A 15,693-nucleotide genomic window follows, 5' to 3' on the forward strand; every position below is an offset into this window, starting at 1 on the left:
ACATATATGTGCCCTTGAACTTACTGCCCCATTCCCCTGCCTTCCCATTCTTCTGTGGTTCCCTGGATGAAATATTCTCCCTTTCTCATTGCCCCACTTTCATTTTTGAACCCAAACATGACATGGCTGTCCCTCTCCTTTCTCACTTTTCCTTTTGAGAGCCAACATGTGATGCTAACTGTGACTGATGAGCCAAAGAGTAGTCTTGGTGATATGCATCCACCTTGGAAGAGGAAAGCCTGAGATAAAATTAGACAAAAGAAAATCAATGGTAACTTCTTCAAAAGTCCAGAAAAATGAAGTCCATTTCAGAATCTTCTCAGAAATCTATATCCATTGACCTTCACATCTTCTAATCATATTTTTTTTAATATAAGCATTCTAAAAATATGAAAATAGTTTGATTCAATATAATAAAATTAAAAATTAAAAACTGGGGCCAGCCCGGTGGCGTAGTGGTTAAGTTCACATGCTCTGCTTTGGCAGCCCAGGGTTCGCAGGTTCGCATCCCGGGCGCGGACATGCATACCGCTCATCAAGCTATGCGGTGGCAGCATTCCCGGATACAAAATAGAGGAAGACTGGCAACAGATCTTAGCTCAGGGCCAATCTTCCTCACACACACACACAAAAAATTAAGAACTGTTGCTACATGCCAGTTTCTTCCCCCCAAGATATCAGTAGGCTTTCCCAAGCTCACTTAGGATGTAAATACAAATAGCGTGGGCCACGGCTTTGAGTTCTAAAACTAAGTGAAAGACTGTGCAACACAGCTCAGCTATAAGTTGGGGTCTGCTTTTTTGCATTTTGAAACTTTGGTTCTTGTTTCCTAAGATCTTTCCAGATTTTCTGAGATGGTCCTTGCGCTGAGCTTGTCAACCACGACACCCTGCAGCAGGAGTGTGTGCATTCATAAGAATTTGGAATGTCTGGAAGAACAGCAAAAACGTTACTTTCCAGGTAATTCATCATCTCTGGTTGCTTTGGCACATGTTGGTTGTTCATCCATATGGAAAAAAATAAAAATGGGCTCCTATTTTATATTATATAAAAAACCAATTTCAGAAGTTTTAAGGACTTACACGTCAGAAACAAACTTTTCACATTTTTAGTAGAAAATGTATATGAATAATTTTGTGTCATTGAGGTAGGGAGGGATTTCCTAAACGAGACACAAAAGTATTAAACTTAAACAAAAAGATTGATCAATTTTCCTACATTAAATTAAGAACTTCTGTTCCTCAAAAATAGCTTAAAAAGAGTGAAAAGATTTAACTAAAAACTTGAAGAAGATATTTGCAATCCATGTAGCTGACAAAGGATTGGTAGGAAGAACATATAAAGAACTTGCACAATTTTTTAAAAGGACAAACCACCCAGTAGAAAAATGGGCAATAGTTATAAAGATGTATTTCCCAGAAAAGGAAACATATATGTCCAGTAAACTTACGAAAAGATGCTCAACCCATCCGTCATGAGTGAAATGCAAATCAAAACCACAAGTAGATGCCATGTTACACCATTTAATTGACAAATCAGGTGTTGGGGAGGTTGTGGGTAATCAGGATCTTTTGTACATCCATGCTGGGAATTAAGTTGGCCTAATCCCTTTGGAAAACAAATTGGATATTTGGTCATTTGCACACTCTAGCATTCAGCAGTTCTTTCTATGTTCTAGAGAAAAACGTGTACACGTGCATCAGGAGATATCTATAATTGGAGATATGCCCATGAGGGGTCATAGAGTCACTATTTGTAACAGCCCCAACAGGAACAACCAAATAATCTGTTGTCACAACAATGGATAAATATATTGTAGTTTATTTACATAATGAAATATTACACAGCAGTAAAAATGAATGCACTACAGCTGTGCAAGCTGAACCTGAGTAATGTGTGTGTACATCTTGTTACAACCTTACTCATAGATTTACCCGATTCTTTTATTGATTGTATAGTATTGCATAGTATTCCTAAACATGTATGTTATTAATTTTGCTGTTTTTATTATGAAATATATAATACATACAGAAAGTACATAGAACAAAGATATAATTTAATAAATAATTATGCAGTGAAACCTGTGTAACCACCAGCCAGGTCAAAACGTAAGACCTTTGCAAACACCCCTGCTATCACTTCGTTAACCAGTCCCCTTTCTGATGGAATTTTAGATGATATCTAATTTTTTCTGTTTTATTTATTTTTTTTTTGTGAGGAAGACCAGCTCTGAGCTAACATCTATTGCCAATCCTCCTCCTTTTTTTTTTCTCCCGAAGCCCTAGTAGATAGTTGTACGTCATAGTTGCACATCCTTCTAGTTGCTGTATGTCGGACGTGGCCTCAGCATGGCCGGAGAAGCGGTGCGTCGGTGCGTGCCTGGGATCCGAACCCTGGGCCGCCAGTAGCGGAGTGCGTGCACTTAACTGCTAAGCCACGGGGCCGGCCCTAATTTTTTCTATTTTAAACAGGGCTACAATATACATTTTTCTACAAATACCTTGAGGTGTTCCTTAAGGATAAATCCCAAGTAGTAACAATAGCTTGTAAATTTAGGCGTATTGCCAATTTGTAATTCAAAACATATACCAGAATACAGTTTCCTCAAATGGTATTATCATGGCATTTCTCTTCTAGAAGAAGCTTAGAAACATTTTGTTCCACCAAAAAGCAAAGGACAATATGAGATTATTTTTATGGCATTTAAGTGAAAATGATAAATTAATTTGGAAAGAACTGTCATTTTTACAACAGTGAATTTTTTTCATAATTGAATGTGAAATGTTTGGCCATTTATTCAAGTCTTCTTTTACCATATTTCATCAAACTTAAGAAAACAATATTGCACTATTATTTATTTACCACTGAAAAAGAAAATATGGCCAATTAAATTATACGAGGTATCTTGATTTTAGAGATATTCAAGTACATTTATAATCAGTGAAATATGGTATATCTCTCAATTGTTTCAAAGTTTTATCCACATTATTACTCAAAATATTAAATTTTATTCCTAGCATGGGATCTTTATATGATGATAATTTCTGATTGTGAATTGCTGGCATGTAGGAAAGCTCTTAGTTTTAAAATGTACATTATACTATTTCCAAACATTTTACTTAATAATCTTATTAATGCAAAAGGAAAGGTAATTTTGAACTAACTGTTCCTATTTTTATACGTTTTATTTCTTTTACTTGTTTCAGTTCATTGGCCAATAATTCCAGAATGATGTTAAATCAAAATAGCAGCAGGAGGTGTCCTTAGTTTAGTCCACTTTTATGGAAAATAAAGCTAGTATTTCTCTGAGCCTGGACAAACTTTACTGTTGTGTCCAATTGCTTGCTGAACAGCGTCATGTACCACAGATATTCCAAACTGAGCATTTCCAAAATCAATCTCCTACTCTGACAATCTTCTATTTCTTCTATATAGTCTGCATATTATTCTGTATCAAGTATTCTTTTTCTGCTGTTTCTTCTACATTATCTCTATCGATTGGGGAGTCCATTCTCCATCCAGCCAAGCACAGAAATCTGGATTCATCCTTGTCTCTTCCCCCACCCTCACTTAGAAATTCAAATTTTATGTGTATTTGAGTTTTTTTCTGGGGAGAGGGCTTATAGTTTTGGTTAGATTCCAGATTTGGGCTTGTCACCTCAAAAGGTTTAAGAACCTTTTGTATACACATAGAAAAATCCAAAACTCATTTTAAAAAGCACTTTTAAAAATTAATTTTTTAAATTTACGTCTGTAAAATGGAATTTTTTTGTTATACTGTTCTAAGCGATTTCAAATATGTAGAGATTCATGTAACTACCACCACAGTCAAGATAGACAATAATTCCAACACCCAAAAGAGACTCCTTCATGCTCCCCCTTTGTAGTCAAACTCTCCTTCAATCCCAACCCCTAAAAGCCGTTGATCTGTTCTCCATCCCTATAGTTTTGCCTTTCACAGAATGTCAGGTAGGTGAAATCATATAGTATATAACCTTTGCCAGGTGTTTTTTTTTCTGGTTTTATGGAGATATAATGGACATGTAACATCATGTGTAAGGTGTATAGTACGATGATTTCATACATGTATATATTGTGAAATGGTGACCGTGATAAGGTTAATTAACATTAACGTATCCATCACTTCACATAATCATCATTTGTGTGGGTACGTGTGGTGAGAACATTTAAGACCCCTCTCAGCAACTTTCAAGTATATAATACAGTATTGTTAACTATAGTCAGCATTGCCAGGTGTTAGGATGGCACTATAGTGCCTTCCTCCCCACCATCATCGCCACCTCTTTCCCTCTCACTTTAGGTGTCAGCAACACACACTGCTTGGAGTTGCCTGAATGGAGCTTGCTGTTGCTTGTCTCTTGTGCTTTACTCATGAATCCTGTTTTGCCTCGCTCTCTGTTCTACCGTCCTTCTACTGGCTAACTCGCAGTGATCCTTTAAGAAACAGCTCAAGTGTCTCCTTCATAAGACTCATATTTTCTTCTTTCTTAAGCTGTACGTCTCCTTGGTGTTCACATAGTGCTTTGTGCACTTCCTTCCCATTGCATTTATCACTTTGGGTCATAATTATTGTTTGTCTCTGTTTATGCCAATCAATTATCAGCTCCATTGGACTGGGAATTGTTTTATCTTTTTGTTACTAATGCATAACCTAGGGCTGACACACAGTAGGGTCTAAATGTCGATTGAATCTTTTACACGTAGTGATGATTATGTATTCCAATTCTCTCCCTGTCTAGTATTTTCAGACAGAGTGGTGTATACTCCAGACAGCCTCTACAAAGAATTGATCTCACAACATAAAGGACTCAGAGACTTAATCAATAGAGAAATGCGCTCTGTCTCTCGAGGAATCTTGATTTTTTCTCGAAGCTGGGCTGTGGACTTGGGTCTGCCAGAGAAGCAGGGAGTAATCTGCGATGCTCTTCTACTTTCCCAGAACAACATCCTGCTCCTCTACACCATCCTCAGTGAGTGCGATGAGGGCTGGAAGGACTATTCTCTGCGAGTCGCCTGTTCCTTAAAGCTGAAGCTGGTGAACACAGGTGGCTACACTGGGAAACTGTGCATCACTCCCTTGGTCTTCCTGTTGAATCCTGATAGAACCGCAAACGCCCTTCATGGTTCTGATTTGCAAATTTACCCCGAGTCCTACAACCTTACGACCACCCAGCACATGGAAGCTCTGTTACAGTCCCTTGTGATAGTCCTGCTTGGGTTCAGATCTTTCTTAAGTGAAGAGCTGGGCTCTGAGGTTTTGAACCTACTCACAGATAAACAGTATGAGTTGCTTTCAAAGAACCTTCGCAAGACCAGAGAGCTGTTTGTTCACGGCTTACCTGGATCAGGGAAGACCATCCTGGCTCTTAGGATCATGGAGAAGATCAGGAATGTGTTTGGCTGTCAACCAGGTGACATTCTCTACGTCTGTGAGAACCAGCCCCTGATGAAGTTTGTGAGGTACGCTGCCTAAGTATATTCACTTTCTTTTCTTGAGTAACTCTGACTGATGTGGCTTTAAGTTTACATGCTAAGAGTCATGTTCTATTTACTATTTTCAGAGGAGTTTAAGAGTAGAATTAGCTTCCTTTGTTTGATTGGGGAAACTTGACTATATTTCTTACATTTTCAGCAAGAAAAATATCTGCCAGGCAGTGACCCGGAAAACCTTCATGAAAAATAACTTTGAAAGGACTCAACACATCATCATCGATGAAGCTCAGAATTTCCGCACTGAAGATGGGGACTGGTATGAGAAGGCAAGAACCATCACTCGGAGAGAAAACGGTAACCGAGGAATTCTCTGGATCTTTCTGGACTACTTTCAGACCAGCCACTTGAGTTGCAACGGCCTGCCCCATTTCTTAGACCAGGATCCAAAAGAAGAGCTCACCAGAGTGGTCCGCAATGCAGATCCAATAGCCAACTACCTACAAAAAGTAATGCAGGAGGTCACAGAAAATCCTCCACCTAACATCCCCCCTGCATGCCTGGAGATGGTCCATGAAGCTAAATGGGTTCAGGGTGTCCCAGGCAATTTCCAGATTGTGGAGTGCTCGGACTTGGAGGAGATGGTGGTCCAGCTAGCAGAGAGGTGCCAGTTTCTCTTGAGGAATGCTTATTCCCCCAAGGATATTGCTGTGCTTTTCAGCAAAGCAAGTGAAGTGGAAATATATAAAGAGAAGCTTCTAAGAGCAATGAGGAGGAGAAGAATGTCTCAGCTCGATGAGGGAAATGATCTGTTAGTACGGATCAAGGACGCGACAGATATGGCGGGCAATCACATCGTGTTAGACAGTGTCCGTCGATTTTCGGGCCTGGAAAGAAACATCGTGTTTGGCGTCAATCCAGTGGCAGCTGAGCCAGCTGTTTCCCACAATCTTCTGCTCTGTCTAGCTTCCAGGGCAAAGAAACATCTGTATATTCTGAAAGTTTCTATCTGACAAGAAGATCCCGGTCTAAGAAACAATTAGGTAGCTCTCATCTCTAGTTAACTGTGAAACTATTGGATCTAAACATTTAATCATCAAATGTTTAATGAGCACTCATTGTGAGCCACATACTCTTCTAGGTGCTGGGGGTTGGGGATAGCAAATGAGACAGACAAGATTCCTTCTTTGGAGCAGAGGCAGATCACAGACAAGTAAACAGATAGAAGGAATTTTAGATAGTAATGAGACATCATAGTACTAATTAGAGGCGCTGAGTTGCAGAGATTGTGCGTGTGTGTGTGTGCGCGCGCGCGCGCACGTGCATGAGTAGGTAGGTAGGTAGGTAGAGGGAGGGGTTATTCAGGGCAGTCAGGGAAGCCTCCGTGAGGGAAGAAGTCACGAGAAGATCTTTGAGCCAAGAGTGCCAGGCAGACTCAGATATTTTCATTAGTTTAACACAGCTGTGGTGCAAAATTGCTTGAGTGCGATGTCCTGGGAGAGTATGAAGGATGGAGAAGGGTAGCGTTTCTGGCCTTTTATGGGCCAAGAGTGGTTGTGATATGTTTCAAAATGTAAGATCAGAAGGTGCAAGTTATAATTTTTTGGAAGACCACATTACATTACTTCATTATTTTCCATGTTCTTTCTTTTAATGGCATTAGTATTTTTGATCACTATGTTTTAAAATACTTTGTGTGTGCCTTTTGGTTATTTGGCATCTCAGCTCTTTAGCTCTGCTTTAATATTGTACCTGTGGAGAATCTTAGGTTACTACACAAAGGTAAGATGGCCACAGTTCCCCAGGGAGACATATTGTGTTTTATTCATTAATTTTAAAATGAAAGGGTCTTCAAGAGGATGAATTACTGGACTCAAAGGTTACATTTTATTTTTTATTTAATTTAATAAGCAATGAAATGATAAAGTAAATCCAATATCTTTGTTCTGCTGAGTCTTCGGGGTTTCAAGGAGTCTCTCAAAGGCTATTGCTGCAGAAGTGCAAACTCCTTGTGTGCCATAGGTCTCTCAGAAATTCTCCCAATATTTCAAGCCAAACAAATCTCTCTTTTCTGAGGGACAGAAACTAAAAAATTCAGAGAGTTAATTCTCTATTGAATACAGAAAGACTCTACTATTTCCTAAGAATAGAGAAATTTAAATCTCATTGTAAGGAGTATGAACTTGAAGCTAGAATTGATTATTTTTGGCAGCTGGTTACAATATTAGAACTTCTAAAATTTTAAGACATGCCCATGCGAAAGCATGGAATTAATCTATTGTGAAATGATTTATAACTAACTTGAAATATATTGCAAATCACTTACTCTAGGATAGTATAGAGAGAGATATTTAAAATAAAATGATTAATATAAAAATTGGCAATTCTCAATAAAGAGCTGAAAAAATTCAGATCATAGACTCTCCCTTTACCAACACCTAAAAGAATAAGCAAAATTAGTAAAACTACAGCCAAAAGTTTACCAGCTAGAGAGAAGCAAAGAATGGAGCTCAACCTCATGCCATAAACATCTGATAGCTGTATATTGACATAAAAAATAGAATAAAAAAGAGTAATATAAAGTCATAGCTACTATCTCACCTGCCCAAAGCAGTACTGAATAAAGAGGGTACATGAAAGAAAGAAAACCAGAATTCTCATTAATATGACCAATTTCAAGAGTGGCAGCTGAGGCATTGAGTAGGTGGCCCAGGGAAACACAAGGAGACCCTCAAGAGTAGAAGTCCCTGACTGTCCTTGAGGACTCTCTATAGGGATAGGAAGTGTTTTTTAGGGTTTCATGTGACTACAATGAAGGAGGAAAAGCACACAGGAATAGGAAAGAGCCCCTTGGTATAGTGGAGTTAATGGAATCTCATAGGCAACTATCAAGAGTACAAGCCAGGCTAACAGTGAGGGCCTCATATAACACAAAATCAGATCAGGCTACAGAAAAGTACATGAAAGATTCCACCCAGACCTCCACCTATACACTGGAGAGGAAGACAAACAAGTTCTACTTTATAAAAGAAAGTTGTCAAAGAGAGTCCTTTCGTACCATCTTAAAGTACATAGAAAGACTATACTGAGCTGCTCTTATTAAGCATTAGAAAGATAAGTGGCACGATAACCAGACACAAAGACTATAGGGAAAAATGTGAAAAAGAAACATCATATGAGCCAGATGAAGAGCCTACCCTGAAAGGAAGTATAACTCCAGGGACAAAAGTAAACTCCCACAAGTGTCTCATGCTATAGAAGAATTTGAGAAGTCCGTAAATTCAATAAAACAAGAGTTGAAAGACAAAATGATAAAGCAGTGAAAAGAGTTGAATAGGGGTATTGCTAAGGAAACAGATTGTGAAACATTACAGAGGAAAAATAAGTTAGAAACAACAAGAAATTGAAAACTCAATTTGTGCCATATAGGAAGCCTTAAGATAGTCACACAAACGGAGAGAAATAAGACAAATATTAAGGTAATTATAAAGAAGATATATCTGGAGTAAAATGATCCACTAAGAATGGATATGAAGTACAGAACTAAATAAATGGCACAGGAAAAAATTCTAAGATATAATATAGGAAATTTTTCCTAAAATAAATCCTCAGATTGAAAGAATTCTAAACAATCCGAGCAGAAAAATCTAACTATCTGTGTGAAGGATCATGCCAGCTTCTGATTTCTCCAGAGAAATATTCAATACAGGAAGACAATGGATGTGTTGCATTTTTATTTTCATTCAGTTGCTTTTTAATCCAACTTGACAATTTCTGCCCTTTAATTGAGGTGTTTATTTCATTTTAAATGTTTTATTTTGAAATACTTAGAGATTCATAGGAAGTTGCAAAGGTAGTAGAGAGTAGTACAGAAGGATCCCCTGTTTCCTTCACCCACTTTCTAAACCATTTATTTTTAGTGGGATTATTGTTATCTTTGGGTTTTAATCTACCCTATTGCAAATTTTTTCTATTTTCTCATCTATATTCTTTGTTTCCTTTTTTCCTCTTTTTCTGCATCCTTTTGACTTAATTGTGCATTTTTTTTGAGGAAGATTGGCCCTGAGCTAACATCTGTTGCCAATCTTCCTCTTTGTTCCCTTTTTATCTCTCCAAAGCCCCAGTAGATAGTTTTATGTCATAGTTGTACATCCATCTAGTTGCTCTATGTGGGACACCTCAGCATGGCTTGATAAGCGGTGCATAGGTCCATGCCCAGATCCGAACTGGTGAATCCTGGGCCACCACTGAAGGGAAGCATGCGAACTTAACTGCCGTGCCACCAGGCTGGCCCCTTAATTGTGTATTTTCTAATGATTACATTTTATCTCTTTTACTGGTTTATTAGTTATAACTCTTGGTTTTGTTATTTTAGTGGTAGCTCTAGGGTTTACAGTATATATCTTTGACCTTATCACAGTCTACCTTCAAGTGATATTATACTATTTCCTGTATTGTATAAAGTATTTACAACAGTATTCTTCCATTTCTCCTTTTCAAGACTTTGTGTTATTGTTGAGATACGTTTTACTTCTATATAAATCCCATAATATGTTGATATTATCTTTTAAAGAGGTTTACATAATATGAAAAAGAGTTCTTTATACTTACATATGCAGTTACAATTTCTGGTGGTTTTTATTCCTTTGTGTGAATCTAGATTTCCATCTTGCCTCATTTTCCTTCAGTTCAAAGGAATTTCTTTAACATTTCTTATAGTGTAGGTCTGCTGCTGATGAAGTCATTCAGATTTTGAAAATATGAAATCATGAAAAAAGTCTTCATTTCACTCCTGTTTTTGAAAGATAGTTTTGCTGGGTAGAGACCTAGGTTGGTAGTTTTGTCTTTCAGTAATTTAAATATTTTGCTTCATTGTCTTCTATCTTGCATCATTTCCAATGATAAATCTGCTGTCATTCTTATTTTTGTTCCTCTGTACATAGTGTGTCATTTTTCTCTGACTGCTTTTAAGATTTTTTCTTTACTACTGGTTTAAGCAACTTAATTATGGTGATTTTCAGTAATTAAAAAAATTTCTTGTGCTTGAGGTTTGTTGAGAGCTCCTTGGATCTATGGGTTGATAGTTTTCATCAAATTTGGAAATTTTTCAGCCATTATTTCTTCCAATATATTTTCTATATTCCTTCCTCTCCTCAGGTACTCCAATTATAAGCACATTAGGCCACTTGACTTTGTTCCACAACTCACTGGTTCTCCGTGCTTTAAGTTTTTTTCTTTGTGTTTTATATCAGGTTGTTTCTGTTGCTAGGTCTTCAAGTTCAATAATCTTTTCTTCTGCATGCAATGTCTAATATGCCATTAATTCTGTTTGGTGTATTTTTCATCTCAGACATTTTTTCATCTTCTAGACTTTCCCTAGAAGCTTGATTTGGATCCTTTTAAAAATATTTTCCATGTTCCTATTTAACATATTCAATCTTTCTTTTAGATTTTTGAACATATGGAACACTGGTATAATGTCTATATTAATATTGTGGTCTATCAATTATATTATCTGTGTTAATTCTGAATCAATTTCAAATAATTTTTTCCCTTTATGGTTGGTATTTTCCAGCTTCTTTGCATACCTGGTAATTTTTTATTAGATGCCAGACATTGTGAGTTTTACCATGTTGGATATTGAATGTTTTTGTATTCTTCTAAGTACTTTTGAGCTTTGTTTTGAGGCACAGTTCAGTTACCGGGAAATAGTTTGATCCTTTTGGATCTTGTTTTCAAGCTTTTTTATACAGGACCAGGGCAGCATTTAGTCTAGGATTAACTTTTTGCACCTCCTGAGGCAAAATTCTTCTGAGTACTCTGCCTAATGCCTTGTTATTGTTGATGTTTTTCACCCTGCTTGGTGGGACCAGACTATTTCCGGCACTATGTGAGCTCCAAGGATTGTTCCCTCTAATACTTTTGGGTGAGTCTTTCTCCATCCTCAAGTGTTTCCTCGCAGCCATGAGCTGATAAGCTCTCAGTTGAGTACTCAAAGGGAGTGCTTTGCAGATTTTAGAATTTTCTCTCTGTGAAGCTCTCTCTTCTTCGGTATTCTTCCCTACAAACTCTAGTTTCCTTGGTCTCCCTACAGTCAACTCTGTCTATTCACCTCATGGAGACTTCCAAATTGTATCTGAGTTTTCCATCCCTGAAACGCTGCCTAGAAACTTTCTATAGGCAGTAAGCTGGGGGCAATGATAGAGATCACCTCATAAGTTTCCCCGATTTCAGCGATCACATTCCTTCATTGACTGGTTTACAATGTCTTAAGACCTGTTGTTTCACATATTCTGTCTGATTTTGCAGTTGTTTCAGAAGAGAGGGTAAATATGGTCCCTATTACTCCATCTCGACCACAAGCATCTAAGAAGACAATGAAGCAATAAGTATATAGTTCTTAGGGAGAGAAGTTTTGACTTAGAAATATTAAATTTGACCTAGCCAAAATATTGTTCTAGTACAAAGGCAACTCACAGATATTTTTGGACATAAAAGAATTCTATGAACACAGGACCCATTAATCATTCTTGAAGAAAAATTACTCAGTGAGGAAATCCAGCTAAGCAGGCAATATGTGAAAATAAAGGATAGTGGTAATTGGACTTGAAACCTGTTTATATGTATATAATTAAGCTATATAGGAATTATGATTACAGAAAAGAATATTATAAACCTTGACAAAGTAAAAATAGTTTTACATCAGATAGACTTTTTTTTCAGTCAGCAGTAGCAGAATCTGGATGATTTAAACAAACAACAAAAAAAGAATTTATTGGAATCGTAAGGGGGACCACTCACAGCATCAAAAGACAAGCTGAGCGAATAGGCCTTGGAGAAGTGAGGGGCCTTGGAAGCTCCAAGGGTCTGGATGGTGGGTGTGAACTGGCTCCACTCATTTTCCTCACTTGGCTTGTGAAGGTCAAATTCCTGTGAGAGAGCTGTGTGTGCCCAGCTGGCTCCGGGAAGGCCCTTGGTTGAAAATCCCCAAAAGGCTTGATGTAAAGTGGAAAGATTGGTTCCTCGAAAGAGTATCAGTTACTAAAGTAGAGTGAGAGGATGATCAGTAGGTCAAAACAACAGATGCCCTTTACAGTAAATCACAAAATTTAGGGAGTGAGAAAGTTTGAATGCTAATGTCATCTTTCATGGCAAGGAGTGATCAATGCTAATACAGATTTCCAAATAACTTTAAAAATGATCCCAAACATTTTAATGCTTTTTGCAATTTAGTTATTTTAATATCAGATAAATCTTTTGGTAACAAAAGTTCTTGAGTTAAAGAAATACATTCAATAGTTCATCTCTTCAATTTTAGTAGTTGCTTTTCCTTCAGTTAAGTTCAAGCAAAATAAATGTAAAAATAATTTCAAAATAGTATGTATAATATCATTCTACTTAATATATTTAATTCTGTCTAGCTTTTCTTATATTTTATCTGATATATTAAACAACAGTTCTCTGGAATATGTTAACCTTGAATGTTCTGGTTGCTGGGATTATGGGTGACTTGTTGCTTGCTTTTTTCTTTCAGTGTTGCTAGAATTGATTTTATTGACTTTATACCTTTGTATAAAGACCCTGTAGGTCACCTGTGAAATCTCTCTTTCAAAACAAAATTCAGAGAGATAATGAAAAGATATTTTAGCACATTGCTATATATATAGCGATATTCAAAACAAGAAAGCTCTCTCCAGGGATCAAAGACTGTGAGGCATTTGCATGAGTAGAAAGAGAAGGCGAAACCACAGTGATAGACAGGCTGCCCCTACCACAAGGCCGGGACAACCACAGCTGCAAAGTCAGGAGTGAATCCCCCAGGCAGCAGTTGTTGCCCTGAAGCTGAGGCCAAGTCTATTCGGCCCGCACCTGGCCGGAGCAAGGCCCAGAACTGAAATACCCCCACCCCAGCCTGTCTCAGTGTTAGCACTATTGGCAGATGGCGCAGGATAATTCTTTGTTGTGAGGGGCTTTCCTGGATGTTTAGCAGTAAAGCCCCTCCTCCCCAGTTGTGACGAGCAAAAACGTCTTCAGACATTGCCCAACGTCCCCCGAGGGGCAAAATCACCACCGCCAAACCTCCTTAGACTAAAAGAGTTCCTGAATAGTGGGCAGAATATATGTCAAACATGTAACACATTACAGTCACAATTCAGAACATTAAAGATTTCTTTAATCCTAAAGAGAAAAAAGTTTAGCTAATCTACAAGAAGAAGGATGAATTCGACAGTAACTGTTTCATCAGCAAGGTTGGGTGCAAGAAGCACGTGGGCAGTATGTTCAAACTGCAGTGGGAACAACTTCGCATCTAGACTCCTCTCCCCAAACTATCGTTCAAGGTTGAGGGCAAAATAAATACATTTTCAGACTTGCAACGACTTGCAATTTTTTTTTTATCAACCATAGCCCATTCCTGAAAGAATAACTGAATAATGTACTCCGGTGAGAGAAAAATGAACTGAGGAGAATGTAGTGGTTTCGAGAAAGAAAAGTGGACAAATAAATCAGTAGAACATAAGATTAATCTATGTGTATTATTTTCCAGTTGCCAGATAATTCCATAGCCTTTCTATAGGCAAACTACATCTACTTAGAAGATATAATGAAATAAAAGCCCTACTGTAATTCCAACAAAAATGATAATTAAGAATAAGTGAACAAGAAATGTACAAGCTCTGTATGAATAAAATTAAAAAGTGAAACTGAAGAACACAAAAGAGAACTTGAAGAGATAAATAGCAGACTGTGTTTTTGGATAAGAAGACTTAAAAATCATTAAAAATCCATTTTCACTAAGTTAATCTACAAATTCAATGTAATCCCAATAATACCAACAATCTTTCCCCAAAGCGTCACAATGATTTTAAAGTTCACCGAAAAATAAAAAGCAAGAATTTCCAGAAAAATCTAAAAAGGATGAAACCTGAGGGTAATTAGCATTACCATATATTAAAACATTATAAAGCTACAATAATTAAAATAATGTCGTTCTACTGTGTGGCAGGTCAATGGGACAGACAGTAATGTCCAAAAATAAGTTCCAATATACGTGGGAATGTAGCCTATGTTAAAGGTTTCATTCAGATTGGTTGGGAAAATATGGATTATTCAATAAATGGTGTTGAATGACTTGGGTGCCTATCTGAAAAAAAATATTAAGCTTGGGCCATACACCACATTTGATACCAAAATAAATTCCAAGTGGATCCAATACTTAAATGTAAAAATATGGAGTCAAGGAAGTATATGGAGAAAACTTAGGACATTTATTTTTATAATCCCAGCATAAGGAAGGCCTAAAGATGGCCTCCACTCGGAAACCATGAGAGAAAATATTGATTATTCTAAGCAAATTATCTTTGTAGCAAATACACCCTAAAAAGATCAAGAGAAAAACAACACACTGGGAAAATATTTGCAACAAAAATCATAGACAAATAGTTAACTCCTCATTTTTAAAAAAGTTTTGATAAATCAAAGAGAAAAATTCTAAGATTCCAAAAGAAAAACAGGCAAAGGATGTGAACAGGCAGAAGAACACAGAAAAGGAATTTAAAATAGTTCCTAAGAATATGGAAACTTTAGTCATGATATAGAAGTATCAATTAAAAACTACAACAAGCCATCACTCTTTTTCACTTATTAGGTTGACAATTAGATTAAGTTCAATCTTAATGATTTTACTCTTTGGCAGGGGAAAAGCACTTTCATACATTGCCGTAAAATAGTACAACTCTTATCGAGAACAATCTGGCAGTGGCTATCAAAATTTTAAATGCACACATCCCTTTGTCTAGCAATTCCTCTTTTAGGAATTTATTCAACATATATGCTCGAACATGTATGAAATGACTTCTGCAAGTTGATTGAATTTCACTTTATCTCTAATAGCAGAAGACTGCAAAATAGTAAGTACCCACCAGGAAGTCTCGAATTGATTAACTCAGGGCGTAGCAACACATTGTAATACTATGAAGCCATAAAAAAAGAGAGATCTCTATATGTGTTGATGTGGGATCATCTTTTTGTGTGTGTGTGTGTGGAAGATTGGCCCTGAGCTAACACCTGTTGCCAAGCTTACTGTTTTTCTCCACCGCCCCCCCAGAGCCCCAGTACATAGTTGTATATCATAGTTGTAGAGTTGTAGCTCTTCTATGTGGGAAGCCACCCCAGCATGGCTTGATGAGCCGTGAGTAGGTCCGCACCCGGACCTAGAGGTGAACCCAGGGCCGCCGAAGTGGA

General features: G+C 37.3%; 1 protein-coding gene across 1 annotated transcript in view; it reads left to right on the plus strand.

Annotated features, from left to right (window-relative positions):
* LOC131417239 (schlafen family member 5-like) overlaps window positions 1–9,474 on the plus strand; it is a 32,317-nt gene extending 22,843 nt beyond the window's left edge. Inside the window, exons 4-6 of the mRNA XM_058560393.1 lie at window positions 835–960; window positions 4,761–5,481; window positions 5,654–9,474. Coding sequence (XP_058416376.1) covers window positions 835–960; window positions 4,761–5,481; window positions 5,654–6,464 — 1,658 coding nt within the window. The 3' untranslated portion in view covers window positions 6,465–9,474. The remainder of the gene's footprint in view (window positions 1–834; window positions 961–4,760; window positions 5,482–5,653) is intronic.
* Window positions 9,475–15,693: the final 6,219 nt, after the last annotated feature.

This window comes from Diceros bicornis, chromosome 18, assembly GCF_020826845.1.
Source record: "Diceros bicornis minor isolate mBicDic1 chromosome 18, mDicBic1.mat.cur, whole genome shotgun sequence".
Classification (NCBI taxonomy): domain Eukaryota; kingdom Metazoa; phylum Chordata; class Mammalia; order Perissodactyla; family Rhinocerotidae; genus Diceros; species Diceros bicornis.